This window comes from Desmodus rotundus, chromosome 11 (genome assembly GCF_022682495.2).
Source record: "Desmodus rotundus isolate HL8 chromosome 11, HLdesRot8A.1, whole genome shotgun sequence".
In the NCBI taxonomy this organism is placed as follows: Eukaryota; Metazoa; Chordata; class Mammalia; order Chiroptera; family Phyllostomidae; genus Desmodus; species Desmodus rotundus.
In genome coordinates, this window is record NC_071397.1 from 31,057,464 (window position 1) to 31,074,015 (window position 16,552).

Here is a 16,552-nt window from a genome sequence, read left to right on the forward strand (position 1 = left end):
TTTTGCATGGCTGGCTCCTTTTTTACATTCTCAGAAGTGGCCTTCCCTGCCCAGATGATCAAAAGCGACTCACTCTACTGAGACAAGTCTCTCCAGCTTTTTTTCCCATCATGATTACAAGTATCTAAAATTATCATGTTAACTTACTCGCTTTAGTTGTTTATCATATGTGCTATCCTCTCTTATTACTGCTGTAGCTGCAATACCTAGAATGATGGTACTAGATTATAGGTACTTGAGTACCTATAATAGGCACTCATTATACTCAGTATAGGCATAATGAGTATTTACAGAATGAGTTAATAAGTCAGCAGGGTGTTCCTAAATATAACACACATCTCTAAATATGAAAAGAGAGTACAAGTTCATATGTAAATATGACACCTTGGGATATTCTGTGAGAGAGTTCACCCACAAATATGAATTTTACTAAATTTTATGTGTTTATAAACAGAATATTAAAATTACTGATTTTCTAAACATTTTGTTACTTGTATAATACTTGGGACAGTGTTTTAAATCAAAGATTTCATTTCAAAATTTGATAGTAAAGGTCATGTTTCTATCAGGTTAATGATTCTTTCATGGATACAAAAAATTATTAAATAATGGTAATACTGTTGAGTATAATGGCATTTTCTAATAGCTAATGGTTGAATGTAATAATATAAAAAATAATACATGTATGTACCATTTATGCTCTATTACAATATATGCAGAGAGATAGTTGCAGTGATTATATACGTTTGTACTTGTAGAGAATATATGTGATTTTTAACAGGTTTCAAATGAATTTATAAGCCCATAGGAGATCTTATACATGAAAATATCTGTGGAGCTAAACCACTGTCACATCTGTGAAATAAATACGATCAGATTTTGTGTTTTCCTAAACTGTGATACAGTGGAATGGTCACAGGACCGAGAGTCAGAAAATCAGGGTCCTAGTGCAGCTCGTGCTCCTGACTGAGTGAGGGCGAGCAAGCCGCTGTACGCCCTGGAGTGGCAGCCCCACCTGGGCAGGGGCTTCTGTCCGTTGTGTCCATCACTGTGTCCACAGCCTGTGGGAAGGGCCAGCCCCTGCGAGTGCTGAAAACTATGTGGTGCATGAAGTATGCCAAGTTTCGCCTCCACGTCTACAAAACAGTGATCCTTCCAGCCCGTTCATGCTAAGTAATATTAGAGCCCTTATGAATTTAAATGAGACAGGTTCATAGCTGGAAGTACTTACTCAGCTTTTACCTGGGACTTTATAAAATGGTTTAGTTCTTCAAAGCTCATTGCGTTGAATATTAGCATGATAAGGTAAGAGGTAAATTGGTCCATGTTTGCCATCTTCAGAAGGACTAAAACAAAAACTGTAAAACTACAAATATGTAATTCAAATTCATAAAATGATATAAGTACAAACTGACAGTGACCAGAGGAGGGGGGGATAAGGGAGGAAAGAAGGGGAAGGGCCTCATTAAAGAGCAAGCATGAAGGACCCACGGGCACGGACAGCAGGGTGGGGACTGACTGTGGGAGTGGGGGTGAGCGGTGGGCGGGGCGGGGGAGAGCAGCTGGGGAAAATTGGCACAACTGTAGAACAACAATGTTTTTAAAAAAGTATAGAAGGAAGTTCAATAACCAACCTCTTAAATGATTTTTTGAAGTATGTAGCATTTATATTTTAGAAACTATTGAAGTTTAAAACTGCTCTAAAAATTTTGGGACACCATGGAGATACACCCTTCTTTAAGAAAACTTGATGTTATAATTTAAAAAAAACAAATTAATACATTATTCAGTTTTAAATTTTCTCTTTTCATTAATTGAACAAATATGTAATGGATGACAACCATGTGAAACCCGTGTTGGGAATGCAGAGAAATCAGGTCTCGACAGCCACCCTCCACTGACCCCGGGGCTGCCGGGTGGGCATGGCCTGAGGTCTCTGGGCCAGAGGCAGCACCGACACTGAACAGACTGCAAGAGACACCTGGAGTACTGAGTGCTGCCCACAAAGCACAGGCCCCGGTCCACCGTCGCAGCCTCCCCACTGCACTCACTGGGACTCGTTCCTCTGTGGGTGGAACTTCCCGTTCCCTGTGGCTTCCTGCTGCCTCCATCCCAGTGTTCGACGAGATCTTGACTCCTTCTCAATACCCCATTGCTGCTCTTACCCTGTCGCTCTCTAGCCCCCGTATCCTGCCTATTGTTTTCCATTGCAATTACTACTGGTCATATTATTTGTTTATCTGTTCATTGCGTTTCTTGTGTACACACACTAGAACTAGAACGTAAGCTCCAGGATAGCAAGAAGTGTGCCGTTTATCAGCATACCCCCGGCACGGAGCACAGTGTGTGACCCACATTAGGGTCTTAGTAAATGCTGGCTGGCTGGCTGGCAACTGAGTGAACGCACACTGACCTGAATCTCCTCACTGCTGGTCCTCTTAACCGTTTCTCTTCCAGTTTCCACCATCACCTCATCGTTTAGATTTAAAATTTGCCCATTTTTTTCTGGCCATGATCCTCAAAGAATTTGATGTTCCACCCAGGCTTTATTGTCACAATTCTTCTTGGCTCACATCGGTAATAAACGCTTGGGGCTTGCCCCTCCCCCTCAGGTGGGATCCAGCCAGCAGGTGTGCGTGAATGACGTGCTGCTCTGCCTCAGTGAGTTCATAAAGCGCCCACACCTCAGAAGGAGGCACCTCAGAAGGAGCAGATTCATATGTATGAGGTCTGTCCAGAGGTATCCAGCCACATAATATGAAAAATAGAGGCATTTATGGAAGAAGATACAAGAAACGTTGTACATAGGACAATGACACCTCAGTTCCCTTCAAAACAGGCACCTTGGGACCTCACACAGTTCTCCCAATTGCCATCAGCTGCTCCATTGTACTTTCCTGGATCTCACCGATAGTCTGAAATCTCTTCCTTTTCAAAGGTGACTTTAGTTTTGGGAGAAGCCAGAAGTCACTGGATGCCAAATCTGGGCTGTAGGGGGCTGAGTCACCTGAGTAATTTGATGTTTCACAAAAAAATCCTATATAAGATGTGATGCGTGAGCAGGCGTGTTGTCACGATGAAGCTGCCAATCACCAGTATCCCATAACTGTGGCCTTCTGAATCATCTGAATAATTTCTGCAGAGGAATTCTCAAGCTTAATGCAAAATTTGATGCAGATTCATTGCTCTACTCACTGTCATTTTGAATGTGACAGCCACACAGTGAAATGCTCACTCAACAGTGTCTACCTCCCCCACTGACTAGTACAGTGAAGTCGTCATTGTTCACATGTGTGCATTAGTCCACTCTCCTTGACTGTCAGGTTACATTGATGTCTCAAACCATTCTCATATTAACAACGGCTGGACTTTTCCCAGACAGACCTTGTATGTACCAAAAATTAATGGCACTCAGAATGGCCATAAGTGAAGCCCCTGCCTTTGTAAGTGTACACATTCCACATTTACAAGTCAAATGGGCAAGACAAGGACCAGAAAGAGAAAATGTAGAAAACTCCTGTTCCTTCCATTGGTAAACGGGTACGTCCATATGAATGTTGGTAGAAGGACGAATTGCTACAATGTCTCTAAGGAACAACTTAGAAAAAACTGTTAAGATTAAACAGATCTCCTACCCTTTCACTAGCATTTCAACTTCCAAAAATTTATAGAAACTCTTCTTTAACAACTGAAAACATCCCAGATGCTCATCAGTAAGGAGATGGTTTAACTATGATACCATATAACCATGCAATGGAGCAGTGCAATCATTAAAAAGAATAAACATGGGCATGTTTGCATTATAATTATATTAAATGGAATGGAGAAAATTGCACATTAGTGTTTGTGGTGTGACCCTGTTACTGAGTTTACACCGCTGTTCTATATACTAGGGGTAACAGTAAGCAATGTTCCTACGTCCCTGTCCTCCTAGAAATGAGTTCTAACTGGGGAAACAGACAACAAACAAACAGAGGCTTCATGGCAGGGGGAGCTATACTGTGAGGAAATGCAAATCGTGGCGAGAGGGTAAAGATTGATAAGGATTGGAAAAAGCCTCTCTATGGAGGTGGCATTGGAACGGAGACCTGGATTAAACTAGAGGGTGAGATCTGAGAGGTAGGGTGGGTCTCATACGGCATTTCACAGGCTGCCATAACAATTTCGGGTTTCCTTTTAGCTCTGATGATAACCCATCGCAAGAGTTTGAGCAAAGAAGTATCACATTCAGACGTGTTCTTAAGGAACCACCACGGCTCTTCTGTAGAGAGTATTCAGTGTGGAGTCCATATCGCATAACCAATTTAGACCTTTTATTAGACAATTTACAAAAAGGTTGTAATGAACTAAAAGCAGAAGAAAATGTAGTCTTTCATATCATTTATTTAACAGTGTATTAGGCACCTGCTTCACAGAGATTTTTATGAAAATTGAAAAGTCTGTGTATTTATATACTGCATATGTAGTTTATGTATATGAGGGGGGTACCGAAATACAGAATTTATAAAAAATTGTGTATTAATACATGTTTAAACTTCAGTCACTTCAAAGTACTCTCCATTTGATGCAATACACCTATTGAGACAGTTTTTCCACTGCTCAAAACAGTTTTTGAACTTGTCGATTTTGATGCCTTTTAAGCGTTTCTGCACATTGGCAAAACATTTCCTTTTGAGGACGTTTTTCATCCAGGCAAATAAGAAAAGTCGCTTGGAGTGAGGTAGGGTGAATTGGGAGGGCGGGGGATGGGGATCTTGTCATTTGGTCAAAAACTGCTGAAAAATCAGCACAGTGTTGGCAGATGTGCTCACAAATCACTCATCATGAAATGAGCCAATGAGTTGGAAGAGTCTTCAAAAAAAATTCACCAAAGCTGAACGCAGCCTCTCACAACAATGCCAGCTGGTACACTGATACAGATAGGATCCTAGAACACTCACCTGGGTGGGGAACCCTGTACTACAATGGGCCTGCCCTCCAGAAGGTGATTCTGGATTTTTTGAGGTCCCCTCTCATATAGTTATGTATAGAGAGCATTTTTCATATATTACAAATGGATATTAAGTAATACTTTATGAAAAATTGAAATAAAACCACAAATGCTGATAAGAACATATAGATAAAAAAGACATGGCAGATACTAAGTCTAATAGTTTTTCTAACCTTTTGATAGTGCTCTGATCAAATGCTTTGGAATTTTATTTCGTGCTGTGGATAGAATGCTGGTTAAGCATTTCAGTGGGGCTCAGGGAAGTTGCTCTGAACTTAGTTTATCAAGAAAATGACCAGCCAGTATAATCCACAGTGCATATAGAGTCAGAAGACCATGGGGTAAGTTTGAAGCTTTGGACTTAAGATAATACCTATTCTACCTACCTAGGTAACATACATGCCATTAAATGAGATTCTGTGTGTTAAAGGTTGTGAAAATCATTAAGTACTGAAGTTCCTCTTCATGAAGCTTGCTGCAATGTGGCAATACCAAGACTTATTTTTTTCATGCTTGGTTCCAAGTGCCTCTTCTCCTTTAAAGGAGAGGGCGCACACGTTGAGGTCTGCTCCCACACGTGTGGAGCATTCCCGATTAGGTTGCCCCGCGCTGTCCTTCCACGCAGCAGTTCAGTGCAAGATCCAGTTTCTCACTGAAGCTCCCAACCTCAGCAGCAACAAAGCAGCGAGTTCCTTTTGGCCCACGGAGATTCAGGCAGCCTCTGGAACGGGAGCAATGGTCTGCCGTTGCTGCCACCCCTCTTGGCCAAAGCACACTCTCGCAAATGATTTTATTAATCAGATTATTCTTTTAGACATTGTTTTTCTAAGTAAATGTTAAACTATGTGCATAATTAACTATTGTATTTGCAGAGTCAATATTCAGGAAACCGTCTCAACAGAACTTAGAGTTTCTGTCCCTCTCTCCTGCCAGAGTCCGGCCACAAGAAGTTAAAAAGTACCATCCAGAGGAGCACAGAAACAGGAATGGCGGCCGAAATGAGGAAGATGGTGAGGCAGCCAAGCCGAGAGTCCACAGACGGCAGCATCAACAGTTACAGCTCCGAGGGCAAGTAAGTGACGTGGCCCATCTGTATGGCTTTAGAGCCATGGATCTGTAGTCAGGGGTAAAATAACAGGGCCACCCAAGGTTAGTGTGCAGCCGCTTTGTTCAACTAGCCGGTCACAGACATCCTCCGCACCTACCCGGTCACTCAGAACATTCACGGGAATGACGAAATGTTGGTCAACATAAATAAACCGATTTCTGTCATCCAGAAGAGCTCAGAGAGTCCATTAATGCATGTGTATGTCACATTTAATGGATGCTTTCGTGTGGGCTGTTCATTATCTGGCCCGGTTACCAAAGTCTGAATTAAAATTTAGAAGTGAGGAGCTAATTTTCCATATTCCTACTTTTCTCCAAACTATTTTGGGCCCTAAGTTATAAGTCTAACACTCTCATAATGGTAACTTACATTTTCTTGTTTATAAAACATCACTAACTCATTTTCACCTTATGATAAAAGATCAGAATCTACCTTCCCCATTTTTTTGAGTAAAGAGTTTTACTTGATTCTTAAATTAATTAATTTAAAAATGTAACTAGAATTTTGTTTTGCTTATATGGTTTGGTTTTTACTATTTCATATAGATTTCCACACAAAACCTGAATTTTCCTATGCTTGAGAATTTTTCTGATAAAACAGAACTTTAACTGAGGTGATAATCTTACAAATTAGTAATTATTATTCTGCAGTGGGTTACTTGGGGATCGACCATGTACAAATCCTTTATAATTTTTCATTTATTACCATTTAAATATCTCATTTACCAATCATATTAGTGATTTATTTTACTATACTTTACTGGAATTTTTTCTATTTTGTTTACAAAGCGAAATAAAATTATGCCAGGTTAATATTTATGATACGTGTTCCCCATCGAAAACTAGTAACTTCATTTATTTGATCAAGTGATTTGGGATGCACGCTCCCAGCAAGATACAGCTAAGAATGAAAATCAGTAGGAGTGAAAGTTATGGAGATAAACTTGCTGAAAAAATACCAGTATTTGATGAAGTATTATAAAAACAATGTGCAAGTGCAAGACTGGAGATACCATTTTTTGATATAAAAATTAACAAGTCCAATATTATATACCTCCACCATGGATAAGCCCCTTAACCTCATGAAGATTCATTTTCATAGCCTTTGGAAGGGATGATAATATATGCCCTAAATCCCTTGATTGTGAGGAAATAAGAAGTGTGGAAGCATGTTGGAAACAGTAAATCCCTATGGACATCTGCTTATTCAGAAAATATTCATTGAAATCCAGCTACCTTACAAGCCTGGTCCTTGTTACCCAGGACACACCAATAAACAAGACGAGCATAATCGCTACTCAGGTGAAGCTTCTGGCCCAGCAAACCCAGGCAGTCATGATGGAGTAAGAAACAGACAAATTTTAATCAATTCATTTCCATTTGAACTAAATAAAAATCTCAGGTCATATGAAAATGTAAATAAAGTGAATAAATTAAAACATTTCATTAGTAAATAAGAATATGTACTATGCTATAATATTTAACATATTAGGCATTTTTAAGTTTATCATTGTTAATGTTTATGAGCAATTATCTATATAAATTTCATGATGTAAAAATTCACATCTTATATTTTATGTCAGTGGTCTATTTATGTAGGGATTTTTATTTGTAAGTGTCTGGAAAATGTAACATATTAAAAACTATAGCTGAGCTCTCCTGAATAGAACATAGCTTTTAATTGGAGAGTTGAAGTCTTCTCTCCATCGACGCTGAACCTCACTCATAGGCGTGCTTGGTTCAGAGGCAATGCAGTCAGTAAGTGAACCAATTGGCTAAATGGTATTTATGATTCATGGTCAGAGTCACTAGTCAAATGGAAACTAATGAAAAGAATTCTAGGCGCTCTAATGTTTTGATTTGTGTCCTTTTGCTAATAGCTTAATATTTCCTGGAGTGCGACTGGGAGCAGACAGTCAGTTCAGTGATTTTCTTGATGGACTGGGACCCGCCCAGCTTGTGGGCCGCCAAACCCTGGCCACCCCTGCGATGGGTAAGAATCATGTTTTCTACAGGAAAACTGATATTTCCTGGTTGACAAGGTCACTGAAAGTAGCATAATAGTAATGCAAGTGAAAAGTAACATTTCAGCTAGGGTGTTGTTAGTTTCAAATAACTATCCTAATTTCGAATGTATTTTTCTAACTTGAGACATTATGCAAAAGGAATAAAGTTAGTGCTACATCTCTGAATCATCAGAAACCCCATGTAAGATGGAGAGTCTGCGGTGGATCCAAATGTAGGATAAAGGGTAGTATTTCACAGCGTGCAAAAAAGAAAGGATTATTCAGTAAAGGAGGTTGGCATAAATGTTTAATTATGTAAAGTAATAAAATTGCCTTCCTACTTCAAAACTTTAAAAAATAATATTTTGACCAAAGTGTAAAGAAAAATAAGGGGTGGAGAAAGATATTGGAAAATACTGAAAAAACTTCAGGTAATGTTTCTATACTCTTGGTGGTGGAAGAATTTCCAAAGGATCAAACCAACGCCAGATAAATTGAAAATGTCTGTTAGCAACACACACTCTAAATGAAGGAAAAAGAAAGGCAACGAATGGAGAAAACGAGATGTAGCACGTGCACTAGGTGTTTCCCGAAGGACTTGAGGTCCCAGTTTGAAAGGCCCCACACAGGGCTCAGGAAAACCACGTGAAAATGGGTCGACACGGAGGCACGTCACCATGGAATTTCACAGCACCAGAAATTAACAGAAAATCCTGCAGGTTTCCTAAAAGGAGAATTCTACACGAAACTATCAAAATCAGATGCTCGTTGTACTCTTTAATTAACACTGGAAGCTAGAAGACTTCTGAGCATTACCTTCAAAATTCTAAATAACAGTTGAGTATAGGGTACAAGAGCCAGCCAAATTTTCAAGTTTAAGGCTAGAATAAATAAAAACTCAGGAAAGTCTCAAAACATTTCCCTTATACCTGGTATTGCTTAGAAAGCTATTGGAGGATATACTGCCACAAAATGAATAAGGCGAACTTTAAAAATTGCGAACCAAAGTGAGAAGAGATCCAGTAAATAAATGCCTCAACCCATGAGAACTGGTGGGTAGTGAAGGAAAACCTAGAGATAACAGCCGTAGCAAGCTTTCGAAGCAACTTGTCTAAATTGGAGCAGGTCAGATTTCGTAAGATAAAATCTGTAGAATGCCTAATATGTTTGATTTCATGGAAGAGGTAAGCAACCAGGACAGAGTAAGGGGTTGAATTCGGGATATGTACATAAAAATGTAAGCAAATGCTCTCTTAAAAGGCACTTACTAAGTGTAGGGAAAAGGATGAGCTGTTCAAGAAATTGGAAGTACTAGTCATGGTATTCCAGGTCACTTGCTAGAAATAGTGTTAGCTGATCATAATAACACAAATACTGATGCTGGGCGAGAAGGGTGACAGAAAGGGCCCAGTATGTGGTGGGGATGATAGAGAAGAGTCTATAGTAATATCTGAAGCAAAAATACAGGATAGTACAAGTATAGTTTTTAGAGATATAGGGGCAAATGCCAAAAAGTAAGAAATAAATCAGATAAAAATTTTGAAAATTACAAAAGCAGTGACCATTGGAAGGCAGGAAGTTGGCAGAGAGAATAGGAATCTTTTATACTAAAGGAGTCTTACAGAAAAGTTTGACTCATTAAATTATGTGTAAATGTGATTAAAATGGAAACAAAAAAGACCAAGAGACTTCCAAGAGCTGAGACCTAAAACAGAATTATAAAACTAATGAACAACCCGGAACCACGACATTGATCAGCTGACCTGACAAATGAAGGGAATTCACAACTAGAAATTAGAGACGGCTGCACTAAAAATAACATAGGCATAATTACATGTAACATGTTCAGAGACAAAGCATCGCATCCGTCAGAAAAAGAACATCTTATTAAACATGCGTAGAGGACATGACGGGCAAGACGGGAGAGAAAGAATACAAATTGGAAACACTTAGAAATATGGTCAGCCTTCCTAACAATCTAGGAATGCAAGTTACAACTTTTTAACCCTCAGGTTGGCAAAACTCAGACGTGTCGCTAATGCCACTGTTAGTGGGTTGTAATGTTTCTGGTGACAGTGAAAACTGGCACAGCCTTTCGGAAGGATCTTTGTGAATATGCACGGGCTTTTTGAATGCCCATTCAATTAGACCCAGTGATTAAAAATCTGGGAATTTATGCTCAAGAAGTAATTGACCAAGTGTGCAAAAATTCTTTACAAAGTTATTCATGATCGTGCTGTTTATAATAGCAACAATGTAGATAATTGCATTTCCATCAACAGGGATGTGGTTAAATAGGTAATTACATGCCTATTTAGTGGCCCGTACAGTCAATAAATTGAGGATGTGTGAGCATAATAGCTAGATAGATAGATAAGAAGGAAGGGAGGAAGGATGGGAAAGAGGAAAGTACTTATGACATTACTAGGATATTCACCAAAACACTAGTGGTGGTTTCTCTAGATAGTGGAAATATAGATAAGTTATGTTTTTTAATAAGAAGTATTATATACTAGATGACATAGGATAAGAAATCTTATTAGAGCATAGGAATCACTTAAGTATTTCAATTTGCTGTCATTAAGCAATTTATAAGATAATATGGGGCTCTCTCAAGATAGCTTAGTACAGAAAAATCAAGAGAAACATTTTAAAACCTGATTTGAAGGCAGGGAGAGAAGAGTGGGCTTGGAGGGCGCGAAATATTCGTTTTTGTCAGGGTTATAAAGATCATCATTTGGAGCCTGTTACAGGCCTCTATTTTTTAACTGCACGCAATTGCAAAGAAGCTGAAACCCTTTGCTTCCCGTCCGCTTGTAGGCGATATACAAATTGGAATGGAGGATAAAAAGGGCCAATTAGAAGTTGAAGTTATCAGAGCCCGAAGCCTCACGCAAAAGCCTGGTTCCAAGTCGACACCTGGTAAGGAGACAGGTTTGGACAAGAAAACCTGCACAGGCAAAAACTCAAAACATTTGCTGCACTGGAATTTTATATGCTCTGGTTTTTATCATCTGATTGATTAAAAAGGCAGTTTTTCTGTGTTCTTTGATTCTGTAAAAATGAATGTTTGCACAATTATCCTGTCAGAAAGTATTAGGAATAGTATTGTCATATTAAGAAATGTTTAGTTGTTATTGTTTCTTAGTTTGTATCCGTTTTTATACAGTTACAAATGCAAAAGTGAAAAAAATTTAGGTCTATTAATAAAAGGAAACAATGAGCTTTAAGATATAAACCTGAACGGTTATTCCAGCTATACCCCAAGTAAGTCAAAATCTTAAGATGACTTTGCCTACATTTATTTGAAAGGAGAAAAATGGCAGCAATAGTAACATGTGGGAGTTAAGGAGTAGAATTTATGAAGCGCTGGAAATTTCAAATGATTTCAATAGTCGATGGAAAACTTTCAATAAGCATCTCTAAGTCTCTAATAAGGCATCCTCTAATAAAATCAATTTTACGTAAAGGACTAATGTCTTATATGTTAATACTACCTTTTAGCTCCATACGTCAAAGTGTATCTTTTGGAAAACGGGGCCTGTATAGCTAAGAAGAAGACCAGAATTGCACGGAAAACCCTCGATCCTTTGTATCAGCAGTCCCTGGTTTTTGACGAAAGTCCGCAGGGTAAAGTTCTGCAGGTCAGTAATAGTTCTGCAACATTTGACACTGTGAATCCACATCGTCCACGTAAACACTGAAGAGGTGGTCAAACAGGAAGAGAGTGACGTCCAGTAGGGAGAAATGTGATATGGCATCCTTGAGTGGAAAGAATAACGAATTGTTGATGTACAACACAGTAATGTATTGTGTTAAAAATATACAGGGATTCATCCATTTCTGACAGTGGAGTATTAAAATTCCCTACTGTAATTTAATGGGATTTAATGGAAAACAAAATTTTTACTTTGTCCCTCCCTTCTTTTCTTCCTTTTCTCTATCCTGGCCTCTAGTTTTGCCCTATTTTACACCCCTTGCCCCTTCCTGATAGATGATGATGATGATGATAGATGATAGACAGATATCAAGGCAACTGATGCTAATAATAGTTTATTGAGCACTACTGTGTGCCAGACACGGGATGCAAAAAGGAAGAAAAGAAAGGAAAGCAGGAGTGCACAGGGACCAGCAAATACTCAGGACTGGCTGGGCAGGTGCCTTGTTAAGTGCATTACCTCTTTTAAACATCGTCGCCGCCACGTGCAGTAAGTACCACCATCTCCGTCTTAAAGGTGGTGTCTCTGGACCACAGAGATTACATGATTAGGCACAGTTACTCAGCAAATTGAAAAGGCAAGATTCCCCACCCCTGCCTGTATAAAGCAGGCGAACGAGTTCAGTTGAGGAGGGCTGGGGCATGGAGGCGGAGTCGGTGCGATGGATGCATGTCTGGCCCCAGCAGGTACTGACCCAGAGTGTGAGTGAGCTCACTGACGTATTAGTCATCTGATCAAATCAAAATTGTCAGGCAAGTTCTCACAAAACATAGCTTACAATTATGTTCAACCTGCCCCTTCACTAACAAGTCCATAATGTAAAGAAATCTAATGAATATTCTCATTCTTTATACATATTCCATCATGCATGCACTCCATTGTACACTGAGTTGGATTGTTTTGACCTAGCTTACACAAATTTTAATTTTTGTCCATCACCCTGCACATTGCTTACTAGATAGTGGTTACTAGGGAAGGTATTGAATGTATTGATAAATAAACTTCTCTATTAATTCTTTTTTTAAGATGTTTGTTTGTTTTTGGAGAGGGGAAGGGAGGGAGAAAGAGAGGGAGAGAAACATCAATGTGTGGTTGCCTCACACACACTCCCAACTGGGGACCTGGCCCGCAACCCAGGCGTGTGCCCTGACTGGAAATCAAACCAGCAACACTTTGGTTCACAGACAGGCACTCAATCCACTGAGCCTCACCAGCCAGTGCTCTATATTAATTCTTAAACATGATTTATGTATGTCATATCCCTCATTGACCAGAGAAACATTATTTGCATTCCATCACATCTAAAAATCATTGCGAAGTGTCTTTCTGAGCACATTGTTGGTGTCTTCTTATCTAGTCCTCCTCTGTGGTGTTGCTTATTTTCACTTCCTCTCCTTCACTGACTCGCCCACTTTTACAGAATAGTTGCTTTGAACTCTTCTAATGTAAAAGAGAGAGAAGTTCAAGTTTTATTGCAATTTTCTGTCTCTACAGGTGATTGTCTGGGGAGACTATGGCAGAATGGACCATAAATGCTTTATGGGAGTGGCTCAGATCTTGCTGGAAGAACTTGACCTGTCCAGTATGGTAATCGGATGGTACAAATTGTTCCCGCCGTCATCACTGGTGGATCCCACACTCACTCCCCTAACCCGCCGGGCTTCCCAATCATCTCTGGAAAGTTCAACTGGGCCTCCCTGCATTCGATCATAGTGAACTCATACCAGGGTCATTCCAATAAAACTGTACCTTTCAAGATACTAAGTTCAACCAGATATTTCATGATCAGAAGCATTGTTGGAGACAATCAACCTGTGTTTTGCCTGTAGTAGTTTCTCGGTAATGTGTCCCAGTAGTCGTTTCAGTCCCAGCCCCGTGCGACAGAACAAGGCAGTCTGTGAAATTGCAGGCGGAGCCAGCGTGCTGGTGGGAGTCGCTGATGCTGCTGCCAGACAGAGAGAGAGGAAACTTCACACGTGCACACACACACAGCAAACAGGACGGACTGGAAGCTCTCCCTCTGGGGAGGTTGTGTTTTTCGAGTTCCTACACAGGCCGCAAGCAGTGCTATTTCCCCATCGTGTAAGAAGTTTTGTCCTTCTGTGTTTCGTTCCTCTGCGTGCCATCTTTGCTTTGGGATTTGTTTTGTTTTGTTTTGGCCGCGTCTGTTATTTTCACTGGTTTTTGGCTGTGGCATGACAGGCCTCGTGATGCTGACAGAGACCCTTCCTTTCTTTTTCCAAAAGCACCAAAAAAAGGGCTGAAGCAGTCTCTGTAGCACCTGCCCAAAGTGCTCAGCAACTAGACAAGGTGAGGCCCGGGAAGGGCTTTCGTTTCACCATTCTTCAAAGTCCCGTGTGTCACACCCGGAAAACAAAGTTATTTTCCAAAACAAATAATCACAGACTCCCTTTCTTTAAGGAAGAGTGTATCTGTTTGCATTCTAAAACCTTCATTTGTGTTTCCCGTTGTTTTGCGTGGGAGACGTTTAAGGAAGTCGGTCTGCACTCATGCTGAGATCTAAAACCAGCTGCATCGTTGTGCTTGGGAAACACCCCTTGTATTGCCTTTAACTTCCTGATGTTAAAAAAAAGTCTATGCTCATGTGTGTGAACCACACTTTTGACTTCCCAAAACGGTGACTAGAAATGGATTTGAGCCTAAGACACTTCCAGCTATGCCCAGGCTTCTCAGCCATGTCTCCGTGTCGACACACCCATCTGCCCTGGAAAGAGCATGGTATGAGCTGTTCGATATTCCACTGGAAATTCCAGTTGAAATACTCTGCACTACACTAATGTTTTTATCCAATTTCAGTTTACATTTCTTTGAGATGGATGCAAGCACAAAGCTTGATTTTTTAATGCCAAGTATCTTACTTTTGGGGGGGTGGGAATAAAACAAAGTCAAATTTCAATTCGCATTTTCTTCATCTGAGTTTTTCTTGGCCTCGAATTCCCCTTGTGACATCCCGTATCCGTGTTACCTACTGCAGACGCTGCGGTGCATTGATATGTTCGCCCTCCTTTTATGAGTCGTTCACCTTTTGTGATTACACAGATAGAGCAGCATGACTTGGAACTGTTCAAAGCTGCATGCACATTTTGTAAAAAAAAGAATAATAAAAAACTGAAAAAGAAAAGAAACAAAAGGTTATTTAATAATGTATGTTAGTTCCACATAGGCTCGCTTGTATGTTGCATGTACTTGTACAGTTTGCTCGTTAATTACTATACTGAAATAACCAAGAAATCTAAGCCATCCATTTTTGTTATAGACATTTTGCAGGTTTTCACCAGGCTCAGTCTGTGAGCCTGGGGTGAAATGTCTATAGATGGACTTTATTTTTTACCCTCTGGAAAACGTGATGTAGTATGGACCAAATTCCTTCTAATACATATTTTGGTGTAGATTCCTACTGTGGGGCTGTAACACATGTAGACACTGTGTACACACTAGGTTTTAATCCATAGACATACTGCCTGCACCAAGTGAATTCTTTATCCTTATTTACACACGCCAGAATTACCTGCCCATCATTGCACAGGGCACAGACTGACCACTATTCACCGTGCTGAGCAGGAAGAACTGAAGCATTGGTGCACTTCTACTAGATTCCGTTCTGTCTTAGTGGCCAACAACCAACTAATTATAATTGGGTAGTATCTTTCTATTTTGACCACTTGTCTTAACACTTCCCTGTGCTTTTAAATGAACTTCCAACTCATGTATGTAAACATGTTTAATAAAATTTACTTTTCATGTCAGTCGGTAGCCATCTGTGTTCTGTGTCTGGCCCAGATATCCACTGTGGGTTCTATGGTGCAACATCGTGGGGAAGGGAGGCTGGGACTTGTCTGCCGCGGGCATTTGATGACTTGTCACTGCACTATCTGTGTCTTAATCTATGGCCCAAGGGTACTTTGCATCACGTGCAAGTTTTCACTTTGTCAGCCTGTCTAAGTGAGCACATGACTATACTTCTGAAAAGTGGCATTATTAAAAAACAATAAATCTCAGTAAGAATCAAATGGAAGGTTGTTTTTCTGCTGCTGTGTGAGTGTGCTAATAAAAGAGGCAATTCTGTTGCCCAGTTGCCAGATCTTGTCAAGTTATGTGACGTACAAAAATACTGATTGCCGCGTCTCTCGTCAGAGCGTCTGGGTCTTCTGCCCGTCTTTTCCCTCTGAACCCCTGGCTGATCTGTAAAACCTTGCCTTAGAGTAGTTGACTTAACAAACCAAGCAATACATGAAATCATCTTCAACAGAACCTCAGAAAATATATTGTCAAGTATGGTAGAGTCTCTAACAGTGACATGTAAAGAAAAAGTATTAGCTTTCTTAATTTAATGTCATGATATTTTTCTTCTCCAATAGTGGGTTCATAGATTTCATAACCATCGTTTTCACAAATGGGTAGTAAGCACTAATTTCATGTTGCTTGGTCAAAAAATAACCGTTGAGATCTACTTCACACCTTCTAAGAGCCCTTACACTTTTGTAGGCCACACGGGCTTTGCCTTTGTAAAGAAAGGTTAGTGCAGCTAACTCAATATCAAATTTGAGGCCATAAAGCAGTTTGGAACATGTCACTACATCAATTGCTTGAAGTTTGTTAAACAGTTGCCTGAATTTTCCTCTGAGCCCACCAGTTGTTTGGTCTACAAGACGAAAGTATCTGTTAGATACGCCTGGGTCAGCAGGAGATGAAAATAGTCGATGAGTCCA

The 16,552-nt window shown here is 40.0% G+C and overlaps 1 protein-coding gene across 34 annotated transcripts in view; it reads left to right on the top strand.

Moving 5' to 3' along the window:
* Nucleotides 1–15,911, top strand: part of RIMS1 (regulating synaptic membrane exocytosis 1) — a 412,581-nt gene extending 396,670 nt beyond the window's left edge. For 17 of the 34 annotated variants that reach the window (XM_053913690.1, XM_053913696.1, XM_053913693.1 and 14 more), the window contains 5 exons: nt 5,924–6,062; nt 7,978–8,090; nt 10,924–11,025; nt 11,608–11,747; nt 13,317–15,911. In XM_053913690.1, the coding sequence (XP_053769665.1) occupies nt 5,924–6,062; nt 7,978–8,090; nt 10,924–11,025; nt 11,608–11,747; nt 13,317–13,535 (713 nt within the window). In that variant the 3' untranslated portion in view covers nt 13,536–15,911. The remainder of the gene's footprint in view (nt 1–5,923; nt 6,063–7,977; nt 8,091–10,923; nt 11,026–11,607; nt 11,748–13,316) is intronic. The other 17 variants (XM_053913688.1, XM_053913699.1, XM_053913684.1 and 14 more) reach the window with 1 other exon arrangement.
* The last annotated feature ends 641 nt before the right edge of the window (nt 15,912–16,552 follow it).